Raw genomic sequence first — 12893 nt, 5'->3', positions numbered from 1 at the left:
CACACTGACAAATACACACACACACACACTGACAATCACACACTACACACACACTGACAAACACACACACACACACACTGACAATCACACACTACACACACACTGACAAACACACACTACACACACACACACACATGAACAAACACACACAAACACTCCACATTTACACTGATTTAAACATATGTGTTAATCTCAAAGGTACAACTGACTATTATGGCATTACTGTCTTCATTATTATAACAGACAAAATGAAGCCAATATGCTTTGACAAACACATATTTACACAAATATTTGCAAAAATGTTGCTTGACTTTCACAAAATCTGGCGATACAGATTTATTTTAAACCCAGGTGTTCATATTTTACATACATTATATTCAATAAAATCGCATGAGCTGTTTTAATACAATATGTCAAGGAGGATTTGAAACAGGAAAGGGATTGTTTTTTTCATGTCATAAAAGATGGTGGCTCTGTGGTGACAACCCTTCATCTCTCTACAGGAAGCTTCTCTTCATCCCAGATGGCACCTTGTTCTCTATAGAGCACTGCCTTTATCCAGGATCCATATGGGGGATAGATAATAGGGTGTCATTTGGGACACATTCCTTGTATATATTCTATAGTACTACATTATTGTTGGTAGCTGAGCTGTAGAGTAGAGGGCATCTTCTGGAGTGTCTTTAGAGAGGTGTACAGCAGGGTATCTTGTAGATTCTACAGTATCTTTGGGTAGCTGGGCTGTAGAGTAGAGGGCATCTTCTGGAGTGTCTTTAGAGAGGTGCACAGCAGGGTATCTTGTAGATTCTCCAGTATCTTTGGGTAGCTGGGCTGCAGAGTAGAGGGCATCTTCTGGAGTGTCTTTAGAGAGGTGCACAGCAGGGTATCTTGTAGATTCTACAGTATCTTTGGGTAGCTGGGCTGTAGAGTAGATGGCGTCTTCTGGAGTGTCTTTAGAGAGGTGCACAGCAGGGTATCTTGTAGATTCTACAGTATCTTTGGGTAGCTGGGCTGTAGAGTAGAGGGCATCTTCTGGAGTGTCTTTAGAGAGGTGCACAGCAGGGTATCTTGTAGATTCTACAGTATCTTTGGGTAGCTGGGCTGTAGAGTAGATGGCGTCTTCTGGAGTGTCTTTAGAGAGGTGCACAGCAGAGTATCTTGTAGATTCTACAGTATCTTTGGGTAGCTGGGCTGTAGAGTAGATGGCGTCTTCTGGAGTGTCTTTAGAGAGGTGCACAGCAGGGTATCTTGTAGATTCTACAGTATCTTTGGGTAGCTGGGCTGTAGAATAGATGGAATCATCCTGGGTTCCACTGGCTGTTGGAGGACATGAAGAGACTCTAGAATCTGTAGGTAGATCCACATTGGAGTAGATGAGAGAAGCTGGTTGATCTGCAGTAGAATATGGATTTATATTATCTTTGGGAAGTCACAGTAGAATAACATGGCAGGTTAGGATAATTAACATGGGAGGTTAGTAGAAATAAAATAGCAGGTTAGGAAAATGTACATTGCCATTCAGGATAACTAACGTAACAGGTTAGGAAAATCAGGTTAAGGTTAGGAACAGAGTTAGGGTTAGCTAAAATGCTACAAGGAAGCAGCAAGCAGCCACTCAAATAGACATTAAGTGGCCAACAAACTCCCCAATTAGCTGGGCAGTTTGTTGTTTAGCTGTTTTCCATAGACCCATGTATGTTGCTCCTCCCACTTATTTGTCAACGCCCACTTTCAAACACCTATGCAGTTACACATGAATCTGTGGAATACCTGTGACAGAGCTAGCAGGGTAGGTTGTAGAGGCTTGGCCAGCAGGGTAGGTTGTAGAGGCTTGGCCAGCAGGGTAGGTTGTAGAGGCTTGGCCAGCAGGGTAGGTTGTAGATGCTTGGGCAGCAGGGTAGGTTGTAGAGGCTTGGCCAGCAGGGTAGGTTGTAGAGGCTTGGTCAGCAGGGTAGGTTGTAGAGGAATGACCAGCAGGGTAGGTTGTAGAGGCTTGGCCAGCAGGGTAGGTTGTAGAGGCTTGGCCAGCAGGGTAGGTTGTAGAGGCTTGGCCAGCAGGGTAGGTTGTAGAGGCTTGGCCAGCAGGGTAGGTTGTAGAGGCTTGGCCAGCAGGGTAGGTTGTAGAGGCTTGGTCAGCAGGGTAGGTTGTAGAGGCTTGGCCAGCAGGGTAGGTTGTAGAGGCTTGGCCAGCAGGGTAGGTTGTAGAGGCTTGGCCAGCAGGGTAGGTTGTAGAGTTGGTAGGTGATTTGACAGTAGAGTAGACTACAGAGATGACCACAGGAAGTCTGTCTGTCTGTCTGTCTGCCTCTCTGATCTCCTCGTACACACAGACAACCTGCATAAAGAACCAATGACAATTACTACATACATACATGGTCAATATGGAAAAGAGTGGAGGTCCCTCAACCAATGTGAGTCAAGGTTCAAACCAAAAATGTAAATGAAGAACTACGTTGTTAATATGGCTGCATTTACACAGGCAGCCCTTTAATTGGCTAAATATATAATCTGATTGGTCAAAAGACCAATCATTAAGATCAGAATTGGGCTGCCTGTGTAAACGCAGCCTATGAGTCTGAGAATCCATCATGTGTGGAAATTGAGCTGTCTAATGAACAAGTGTTGTTTGTCGGAGGTTCTTCCTGTTGACAGATTGAGGAATGATAACAGACTACAGTAGAATCCCACTAGAGGCTGTAGACTCACACACTCAACCCTTAATGTTTAGTTTACCACCTCCCTGTCTATCACCTCTACACTACAAGTTATCATGGACACACACACACACACACACACACACACACACACACACACACACACACACACACACACACACACACACGCACACACACACCCACACACACACACACACACACACACACACACACACACACATACACCCTTGTGTCTCTCACCTCTCCAGTAGGGTCAGGTTGTGTGTTGGAGGAGACTGGTGGTGGTGGTGTTCTCCTGGTTTCTCTCCTCTGTCTGTAGAACAGGAGCAGGACCAGTCCTAACACTGTCACCATGACTACCAGACCAGCACTGGTCCACACCATCAGACCTGACCACAGACAGGAGGAGAGACTTTACAGAGTACTGTATATATCATAGATACCATCAGACCTGACCACAGACAGGAGGAGAGACTTTACAGAGTACTGTATATATCATAGATACCATCAGACCTGACCACAGACAGGAGGAGAGACTTTACAGAGTACTGTATATATCATAGATACCATCAGACCTGACCACAAACAGGAGGAGAGACTTTACAGAGTACTGTATATATCATAGATACCATCAGACCTGACCACAGACAGGAGGAGAGACTTTACAGAGTACTGTATATATCATAGATACCATCAGACCTGACCACAGACAGGAGGAGAGACTTTACAGAGTACTGTATATATCATAGATACCATCAGACCTGACCACAGACAGGAGGAGAGAATTTACAGAGTACTGTATATATCATAGATACCATCAGACCTGACCACAGACAGGAGGAGAGACTCTACAGAGTACTGTATATATCATAGATAACATCAGACCTGACCACAGACAGGAGGAGAGACTTTACAGAGTACTGTATATATCATAGATACCATCAGACCTGACCACAGACAGGAGGAGAGACTCTACAGAGTACTGTATATATCATAGATACCATCAGACCTGAACACAGACAGGAGGAGAGACTTTACAGAGTACTGTATATATCATAGATACCATCAGACCTGACCACAGACAGGAGGAGAGACTTTACAGAGTACTGTATATATCATAGATACCATCAGACCTGACCACAGACAGGAGGAGAGACTTTACAGAGTACTGTATATATCATAGATACCATCAGACCTGACCACAGACAGGAGGAGAGACTTTACAGAGTTGAACAAAGCTGAGTTTGCTAAAATTACCAGGTTTTTCAGAAATTACCAGATTTTTGCAAACCCGATGGGCTTTCCAGACTATAAATATCATAGATGGATACAACTGCCATTTGGATGGTAGACTGGTGGATAGATCAGTCAATAAGATAAGGTAGGTAGAGACTTCACTATCTTGCTAGTTATGGGATGACAAATATAAAGGAAGAGACTTCACTATATTGCTAGTTATGGGATGATAAATATAAAGGAAGAGACTTCACTATCTTGTTAGTTATGGGATGATAAATATAAAGGAAGAGACTTCACTATCTTGCTAGTTATGGGATGACAAATATAAAGCAAGATACTTCACTATCTTGCTAGTTATGGGATGATAAATATAAAGGAAGAGACTTCACTATCTTGCTAGTTATGGGATGATAAATATAAAGGAAGAGACTTCACTATCTAGCTAGTTATGGGATGATAAATATAAAGGAAGAGACTTCACTATCTTGGTAGTTATGGGATGATAAACATAAAGCAAGAGACTTAAAACCTCTACTGATTCCCCATCCCGCATGTGGGAGCGTATTCATCGCCTGACACTAATTATCATACCACAACAGACATAAATATCCCTAGAAAATATTCCTATTCATGAAAATCACAAATAAAGTATATTGAGACACAGCTTAGCCTTTTGTTAATCACCCTGTCATCTCAGATTTTCAAAATATGCTTCACAGCCAAAGCTAGACAAGCATTTGTGTAAGTTTATCAATAGCCTAGCATAGCATTTTGTTCAGCTAGCAGCAGGTAACTTAGTCACGGAAATCAGAAAAGCAATCAAATTAAATCGTTTACCTTTGAGCTTCGGATGTTTTCACTCACGAGACTCCCAGTTAGATAGCAAATGTTCCTTTTTTCCCAAAATATTATTTTTGTAGGCGAAATAGCTCCGTTTGTTCTTCACGTTTGGCTGAGTAATCAACCGGAAATTGGAGTCGCGAAAACAGCGAAAAATATTCCAAATTAGCTCCATAATATCGACAGAAACATGGCAAACGTTGTTTATAATCAATTCTCAAAGTGTTTTTCAAATATCTATTCGATAATATATCCATCGGGACAATTCGTTTTTCAGTAGGACCGATTGGAGTAATGGATGCTATTCTTCAACATAAATGCGTAAAACTACGTCACAATGCTGTAGACACCTTGGAGAATACGTAGAAAGCCTAAGCTGGTTCATAGCAAATTCACAGCTCAATAGGGACTCATTCACAGCTCAATAGGGACTCATTCACAGCTCAATAGGGACTCATTCACAGCTCAATAGGGACTCATTCACAGCTCAATAGGGACTCATTCACAGCTCAATAGGGACTCATTCACAGCTCAATAGGGACACATTCACAGCTCAAACGCAGCGCTTTCAAAATATGGGGCACTTCCGGATTGGATCAGTTCTGTTATACTCACAGACAATATCTTTACAGTTTTGGAAACGTTAGTGTTTTCTATCCTAAACTGTCAATTATCTGCATATTCTAGCATCTTGTCCTGACAAAATATCCCGTTTAAAACGGGAACGTTTCTTTTCTTCCAAAATTAAAATACTCCCCCTAGAGTCGCAACTACATTGCTTTGGGATGACAAATATAAAGGAAGAGACTGAGTAAGATAGTGATCAGAGTAACCATAGCAACAGAGGTCATGGTGTCAGCAGCTGCTTTCCACAAAACCTCAAGTGTTGCATCACTTCCTGCATCCCCATGACAACATAGTCCCTGCTACAACATAATAGAACACCATTATATATTAGGCACCACTGAAATCAGTATACATGAAACTTAACAGCACTCTGTCCTGCAAGAGAGTATTCCTATTGAAGAGAATCTAGATGAGAGAGAGGGACAGAGACAGAGACAGCGATTGAAAAAAGAACGAGAGAGAGAGAGAGAAACAGACAGAGAGAGGTGGGGTGTCAGAGAGAGAGAGACAGAGACAGAGAGAAAGAGAGAGAGAGGTGGGGTGTCAGAGAGAGAGAGAGAGAGACAGATAGAGAGAGAGAGAGAAAGAGAGAGAGAGGTGGGATGTCAGAGAGAGAGAGAGACAGATAGAGAGAGAGAAAGAGAGAGAGGTGGGGTGTCAGAGAGAGAGAGAGACAGATAGAGAGAGAGAGGTGGGGTGTCAGAGAGAGAGAGAGACAGATAGAGAGAGAGAGAGGTGGGATGTCAGAGAGAGAGAGAGACAGATAGAGAGAGAGAGGTGGGATGTCAGAGAGAGAGAGATAGAGAGAGAGAGAGGTGGGGTGTAAGAGAGAGAGAGACAGATAGAGAGAGAGAAAGAGAGAGAGAGGTGGGGTGTCAGAGAGAGAGAGAGACAGATAGAGAGAGAGAAAGAAAGAGAGAGGTGGGATGTCAGAGAGAGAGAGAGACAGATAGAGAGAGAGAAATAGAGAGAGAGGTGGGATGTCAGAGAGAGAGAGAGAGAGAGAGAGAGAGAGAGAGGGTGGGGTGTCAGAGAGAGAGATACAGACAGAGAGAGGTGGGATGTCAAAGAGAGAGAGAGACAGATGGAGAGAGAGAAAGAGAGAGATAGGTGGGATGTCAGAGAGAGAGAGAGACAGATAGAGAGAAAGAGAGAGAGAGGTGGGGTGTCAGAGAGAGAGAGAGAGAGAGGTGGGGTGTCAGAGAGAGAGAGGCAGAGAGATAAAGAGAGAGACAGAGAGAGAGATTGAGTGAATAAAGAGAGCAACAGAGAGAGAAGTAGTGACATTTGTCCAATGCTTGAACAGGAACAATTTTCATCCAGCATTACAGTATTTCATATCACAACTTATTAGTTAATGTCGAAGATGAGAGATTCATCATACCAGCTCTTGATAGGCGACCACTGACGTGGTTTGGGAGGGTTGAGGAGGTGTTTGGGGATGTTGTAGAGAGGTTTGGAATGGTTGAGGAGGTGTTTGGGGATGTTGTAGAGAGGTCTGGGAGGGTTGTGGAGAGGTTAGAGGATGTTGTAGAGAGGTTTGGAAGGGTTGTGGAGACATGGGGTCTGCAGGTGACAGGTGACGGTGTAGAAGTGGGAGGAGCTGTGAGTCAATAGAAAGTACAGATAAACACCAATACTGAAACAACTTCATGTCAGAAAATAAGTCAGGAAGTGAATTACTAGATAACAATTCAAATGGAGAATTAACTTACCATCTGTAACTGTGAGATGCACCTCTTGGTATGAGTCCTTTATAGATCTCTCCACTCCACACCAGTAGGTCCCAGAGTCTGACTTCATCAGGTTCTTGATGGTCACATAGAAGACTCCATCTCCCTTGTCTTCTATACTGTATCTACCTTGAGTTACATTCTTGCTCCTCTTAGTTTCAACCAGAATGTCTTTAACAGAACATGTCCCCTTGCAGAAATATTTGTTGTTGTTCCCTGCCAAAGTGAATGAGCAGCCGAACATGACTTGTCCTCCTACCACATCCTTCACATTCATGACATCTGACTCAACACACAGAGCTGTCAAACAGAAACACACAGTACAGTCACAACTGATGGCCTGTGAGATAAACTTTAACCCTGCTCAAATCTAACATTAACCCTGCTCAAATCTAACATTAACCCTGCTCAAATCTTTAACCCTGCTCAAATCTAACTTTAACCCTGCTCAAATCTAACATTAACCCTGCTCAAATCCTTCTTTAACCCTGCTCAAATCTAACTTTAACACTGCTCAAATCTAACTTTAACCCTGCTCAAATCTAACTTTAACCCTGCTCAAATCTAACATTAACCCTGCTCAAATCATACTTAAACCCTACTCAAATCTTACTTTAACCCTGCTCAAATCTAACTTGAACCCTGGATCAATCTTACTTTAACCCTGCTTAAATCCTACTTTAACCCTGCAAAAATCTTACTTTAACCCTGGATAAATCTTATTTTAACCCTGGATAAATCTAACTTTAACCCTGGATAAATCTTATTTTAACCCTGGATAAATCTAACTTTAACCCTGGATAAATCTTATTTTAACCCTGGATAAATCTAACTTTAACCCTGCTCAAATCTAACTTTAACCCTGCAGAAATCTTACTTTAACCCTGGACAGACAGACAGACAGACAGACAGACAGACAGACAGACAGACAGACAGACAGACAGACAGACAGACAGACAGACAGACAGAACTCACCTGAGAGGAGACAGCAGGAGACAACATGGAGTATCTTCATTCTGGACAGTTACTCCTCAGTTACTATACTGTTAAAGTTACTTTACTACCACAGTTACTATACTGTTAAAGTTACTTTAATACCACAGTTACTATACTGTTAAAGTTATTTTACTACCACAGTTACTATACTGTTAAAGTTACTTTACTACAACAGTTACTATACTGTTAAAGTTACTTTACTACCACAGTTACTATACTGTTAAAGTTATTTTACTACCACAGTTACTATACTGTTAAAGTTACTTTACTACAACAGTTACTATACTGTTAAAGTTACTTTACTACAACAGTTACTATACTGTTAAAGTTACTTTACTACCACAGTTACTATACTGTTAAAGTTATTTTACTACCACAGTTACTATACTGTTAAAGTTACTTTACTACAACAGTTACTATACTGTTAAAGTTATTTTACTATACTACCTGCTAGCTCAGGTCCACAACAGAGTCTCTGTCAGCTACACACTTGACAGCAGGGTGTTTCTGAAACGCTCTCTCTTCCTTAATTGAAAGCTCCTCCCTCATCTGACACCTCTCTCTCTCTCTCTCTCTCTCTCTCTCTCTCTCTCTCTCTCTCTCTCTCCATGTCAAGGAGATGAGTATAGTGATGCTGGTGGTGAAGGGGGTGGGCATTATCCTACACATCCTGATGATTTCTCTGTAGTGACCTCAGTGTCTGCAGGTCTATATGTGCAGCAGAGGGAAACTGGTTCAAACCGGCCGGAGGTTAGACTTCTAAACCACCAGAGAACTCAGCTATCTGTGGTGACTAAGTTTTAAAACTGTCAACTTCTCTGTTCTAAAGTTACCATGTTGGTTTCAGCAGAGGAGGAACACATTGTTGGGATGATGACAATATAGTTAAAGTATACATCAATATATTTTATAACTTTTTTCTGACATTTATTGATCAAAATACAGTCTTTGTAAGTTATAAACTCAACAGATGAGATTCTGAATAGAAGAAACATCCCTCCTCTTCAACCCAACTCCCCCTTAATGAATGATGTCATCACTCAACAGACAAGCTACTGAGATCTCATTAAACCAACAGAACGACCTCCACATCGCCCCCTACAGAATGTTATCAGTACTGATGAATAAATATACTGTAATCTCCACCACCAGTCGTCTCTCTATTGATCCTGGGGGACGAGGTTACAGTCTAATAAACTACATGTTTCAACTCGGTCAATTCAGAAAGTGAAGTGAAATTCCATTCATGGATTGAAAAGTCCACATGGAAAATGATGGTCATCAATGATACATTGAATTGCGATTCATTGTCTGTATTCAAATGGAATTGAATTAAATTGGACCCCAACTCTGTTAACAAGAACCCTGTGTCACAACCAGACGATCAGACGACCTCTTCTCTTCAGACTACAGACCATAGAAATACATATAGGAGCGGAAGGTAGCCTAGTGGTTAGAGCGTTGGACTGGTAACCGAAAGGTTGCAAGTTTGAATCCCCGAGCTGACAACGTACAAACCTGTCGTTCTGCCCTGTTCTGTATTTCACAATGATAAATACACCAACATAAAGAAATTATTATTTCTAAATATGTGACTACGTTTCCCATTTGAGCCTTATGTGCCATTTCCAATCATGTTTTTTGTTTATCATAGTAACCATAGCAACAGTGCATGACTTCCTGTTGGCCATCGCTACATCATGGCCATCGCTACATCACTAGACATTAAACTTAACAGCACTCTCACTCTGTCTTGCAGGAGAGTCCAAGGATGGAGAATCTACAGAGGAGGGGGGGAATGGGAGAGAGAGGCAACACTAGACACTATGGAACACAAAGCCTTCACTATCTCATCCTGGAATATACAAGGTGTATATTCCACCACACTACCAGGTGTGAATCAGGGAAGAGACTCAGGGGGTAATTTGGTGTAGAGCAGACCTAACCAACTCTATTAAATTAGTCAACACCAGAACATTTTACAGCTGGCTAGAAATTAACAAGAAAATGATCTCAACAGAGACATGTCCTCATGTGTGCTATCTATATCTCCCCACTAGAATCCCCATACTTTAACGATGACAGCTTCTCCATCCTGGAGGGAGAGATCAACCATTTCCAGGGCCAGGGACATGTACTAGTCTGTGGGGACCTAAATCCCAGAACTGGACAAGAACCTGACACTCAGCACACAGGGGGACAAACAGCTACCTGGAGATGACAGTATTCCCTCCCAAATATGCCCCCCTAGACACAACTATGACAAAAATGGGCCACAACTCCTGCAGCTCTGTCGCATGCTGGGTATGTACATAGTCAATGGTAGGCTTTGATGGGACTCCTATGGTAGGTACACCTATAGCTCATCCCTTGGCTGCAGTACTGTAGACTACTGTATCACTGACCTCAAGCCAGAGTCTCTCAGAGCGTTCACAGTCAGCCCACTAAACACCCCTATCAGATCACAGCAACATCACAGTCTACCTGAACAGAGCAGTACTCAACCATGAGGCATCAAAGCCAAAGGAACAGCCCACTAAACACCCCTATCAGATCACAGCAACATCACAGTTTACCTGAACAGAGCAGTACTCAACCATGAGGCATCAAAGCCAAAGGAACAGCCCACTAAACACCCCTATCAGATCACAGCAACATCACAGTCTACCTGAACAGAGCAGTACTCAACCATGAGGCATCAAAGCCAAAGGAACAGCCCACTAAACACCCCTATCAGATCACAGCAACATCACAGTCTACCTGAACAGAGCAGTACTCAACCATGAGGCATCAAAGCCAAAGGAACAGCCCACTAAACACCCCTATCAGATCACAGCAACATCACAGTCTACCTGAACAGAGCAGTACTCAACCATGAGGCATCAAAGCCAAAGGAACTGAACAGTATGAAGAAGACAGTGAAGGTGTAACTTGGCAGTAGAAAGCCTAAACAGTATGAAGACAGCAAAACCCTAAGAAAGAAACTGAGAAACCTATCCAACCAAAAACATAAAGACCCAGACAGAAGGAATTACATCATGTGTGCAAATGATGCCTATAGAAATGCATTTGGGCAATTTGGGCTTATTCTGGACAGATTTTGGCGAGAGTGAGCCCTCTCTCTTCGACCTCTTCCTCTCTGCTGAAATGATGTCACCAGTGTAAGCATCCGAGTGAGCGAAACAGCACCCCTCTATATGAAGACCATGTATCTGATGCTGTGTGGACAGAAAAAGTATGACATGCTCTGTTTGTCCAGACAGCATCAGATACATGGTCTACACATACGGAGACAGAGGGGCGCTGTTTCACACGGATGCGTTAACCCTCCATAATCTAAACCCTGTCTAAACTGGGGGGGTGTTTCACACGGATGCATTAACCCTCCATAATCTAAACCCTGTCTAAACCGGGGGGGATAATCTTAACCCTCCATAAACCCCTGTCTAAACCGGGGGGGTGTTTCACACGGATGCATTAACCCTCCATAATCTAAACCCTGTCTAAACCGGGGGGGATGTTTCACACGGATGCGTTAACCCTCCATAAAACCCTCTAAACCCTGTTAACCCTCCAAACTAAACCCTGGGGGGGTTTCACATGGATGGGATCTTAACCCATCCATAATGCTAACCTCCATAATCTAAACCCTGGGGGATGCGTTAACCCTCCCCTCCATAATCTAAACCCTGTCTAAACCAGGGGGGTCATACCGAGGATCATTTAGTTATTTGATTTGGAATTTTAAAACCCATTGAAGTATAAAAATATATAAACACATCAATTATTTGAATTTGGCCTTAATTCTGTTAGCCCATAAACGCATTGATTTGCGTATGACAGCTTTGCACACTCTTGGCATTCTCTCAACCAGCTTCATGAGGTAGTCACCTGGAATACATTTAAATTAACAGGTGTGCCTTCTTAAAAGGGGTGGCAGGGTAGCCTAGTGGTTAGAGCGTTGGACTAGTAACTGGAAGGTTGCAAGTTCAAATCCCCGAGCTGACGAGTGCAAATCTGTCTTTCTGCCACTGAACAGGCAGTTAACCCACTGTTCCTAGGCTGTCATTGATGGTGGTTGAAGATATCCCTCTAGTGGTGTGGGGGCTGTGCTTTGGCAAAGTATCCTTTCTGTTTGTCCCTGTCCGGGGGTGTCCTCGGATGGGGGCACAGTGTCTCCTGTCTCAGCCTCCAGTATTTATGCTGCAGTAGTTTATGTGTCGGGGGGCTAGGGTCAGTTTGTTATATCTGGAGTACCTCTCCTGTCCTATTCGGTGTCCTGTGTGAATTCTCTCCTTCTCTCTTTCTTTCTCTCTCTCGGAGGACCTGAGCCCTAGGACCATGCCCCAGGACTACCTGACATGATGACTCCTTGCTGTCCCCAGTCCACCTGGCCATGCTGCTGCTCCAGTTTCAACTGACCTGAGCCCTAGGACCATGTCCCAGGACTACCTGACATGATGACTCCTTGCTGTCCCCAGTCCACCTGGCCATGCTGCTGCTCCAGTTTCAACTGTTCTGCCTTGCTATTATTCGACCATGCTGGTCATTTATGAACATTTGAACATCTTGGCCATGTTCTATTATAATCTCCACCCGGCACAGCCAAAAGAGGACTGGCCACCCCACATAGCCTGGTTCCTCTCTAGGTTTCTTCCTAGGTTTTGGCCTTTCTAGGGAGTTTTTCCTAGCCACCGTGCTTCTACACCTGCATTGCTTGCTGTTTGGGGTTTTAGGCTGTGTTTCTGTACAGCACTTTGAGATATCAGCTGATGTACGAAGG

The 12893-nt window shown here is 43.1% G+C and overlaps 1 protein-coding gene across 2 annotated transcripts; it reads right to left on the bottom strand.

Annotated features, from left to right (window-relative positions):
- Positions 1-306: 306 nt before the first annotated feature.
- On the bottom strand, positions 307-8601 carry LOC115120983 (mucin-2-like). 2 transcript variants are annotated; one of them, XM_065001066.1, is made up of 6 exons: positions 8090-8601; positions 7097-7414; positions 6766-6984; positions 2916-3064; positions 1771-2335; positions 307-1392 (listed from the first exon to the last, which is right to left on the bottom strand). In XM_065001066.1, exons 1-6 carry the CDS (start codon positions 8127-8129, stop codon positions 629-631), a joined length of 2055 nt encoding a protein of 684 aa, XP_064857138.1. In that variant the 5' UTR covers positions 8130-8601; the 3' UTR covers positions 307-628. The 2 variants fall into 2 exon arrangements, with proteins under 2 accessions (XP_064857138.1, XP_064857139.1); XM_065001067.1 differs by having other exon boundaries at positions 7097-7330; positions 8090-8600.
- Between the last annotated feature and the right edge of the window lie 4292 nt (positions 8602-12893).

The sequence above is a fragment of the Oncorhynchus nerka genome, linkage group LG15 (assembly GCF_034236695.1).
Source record: "Oncorhynchus nerka isolate Pitt River linkage group LG15, Oner_Uvic_2.0, whole genome shotgun sequence".
Classification (NCBI taxonomy): domain Eukaryota; kingdom Metazoa; phylum Chordata; class Actinopteri; order Salmoniformes; family Salmonidae; genus Oncorhynchus; species Oncorhynchus nerka.
Note: the sequence above shows the minus strand (reverse complement) of the source record. Positions and strands in the feature narration are given on the sequence as shown.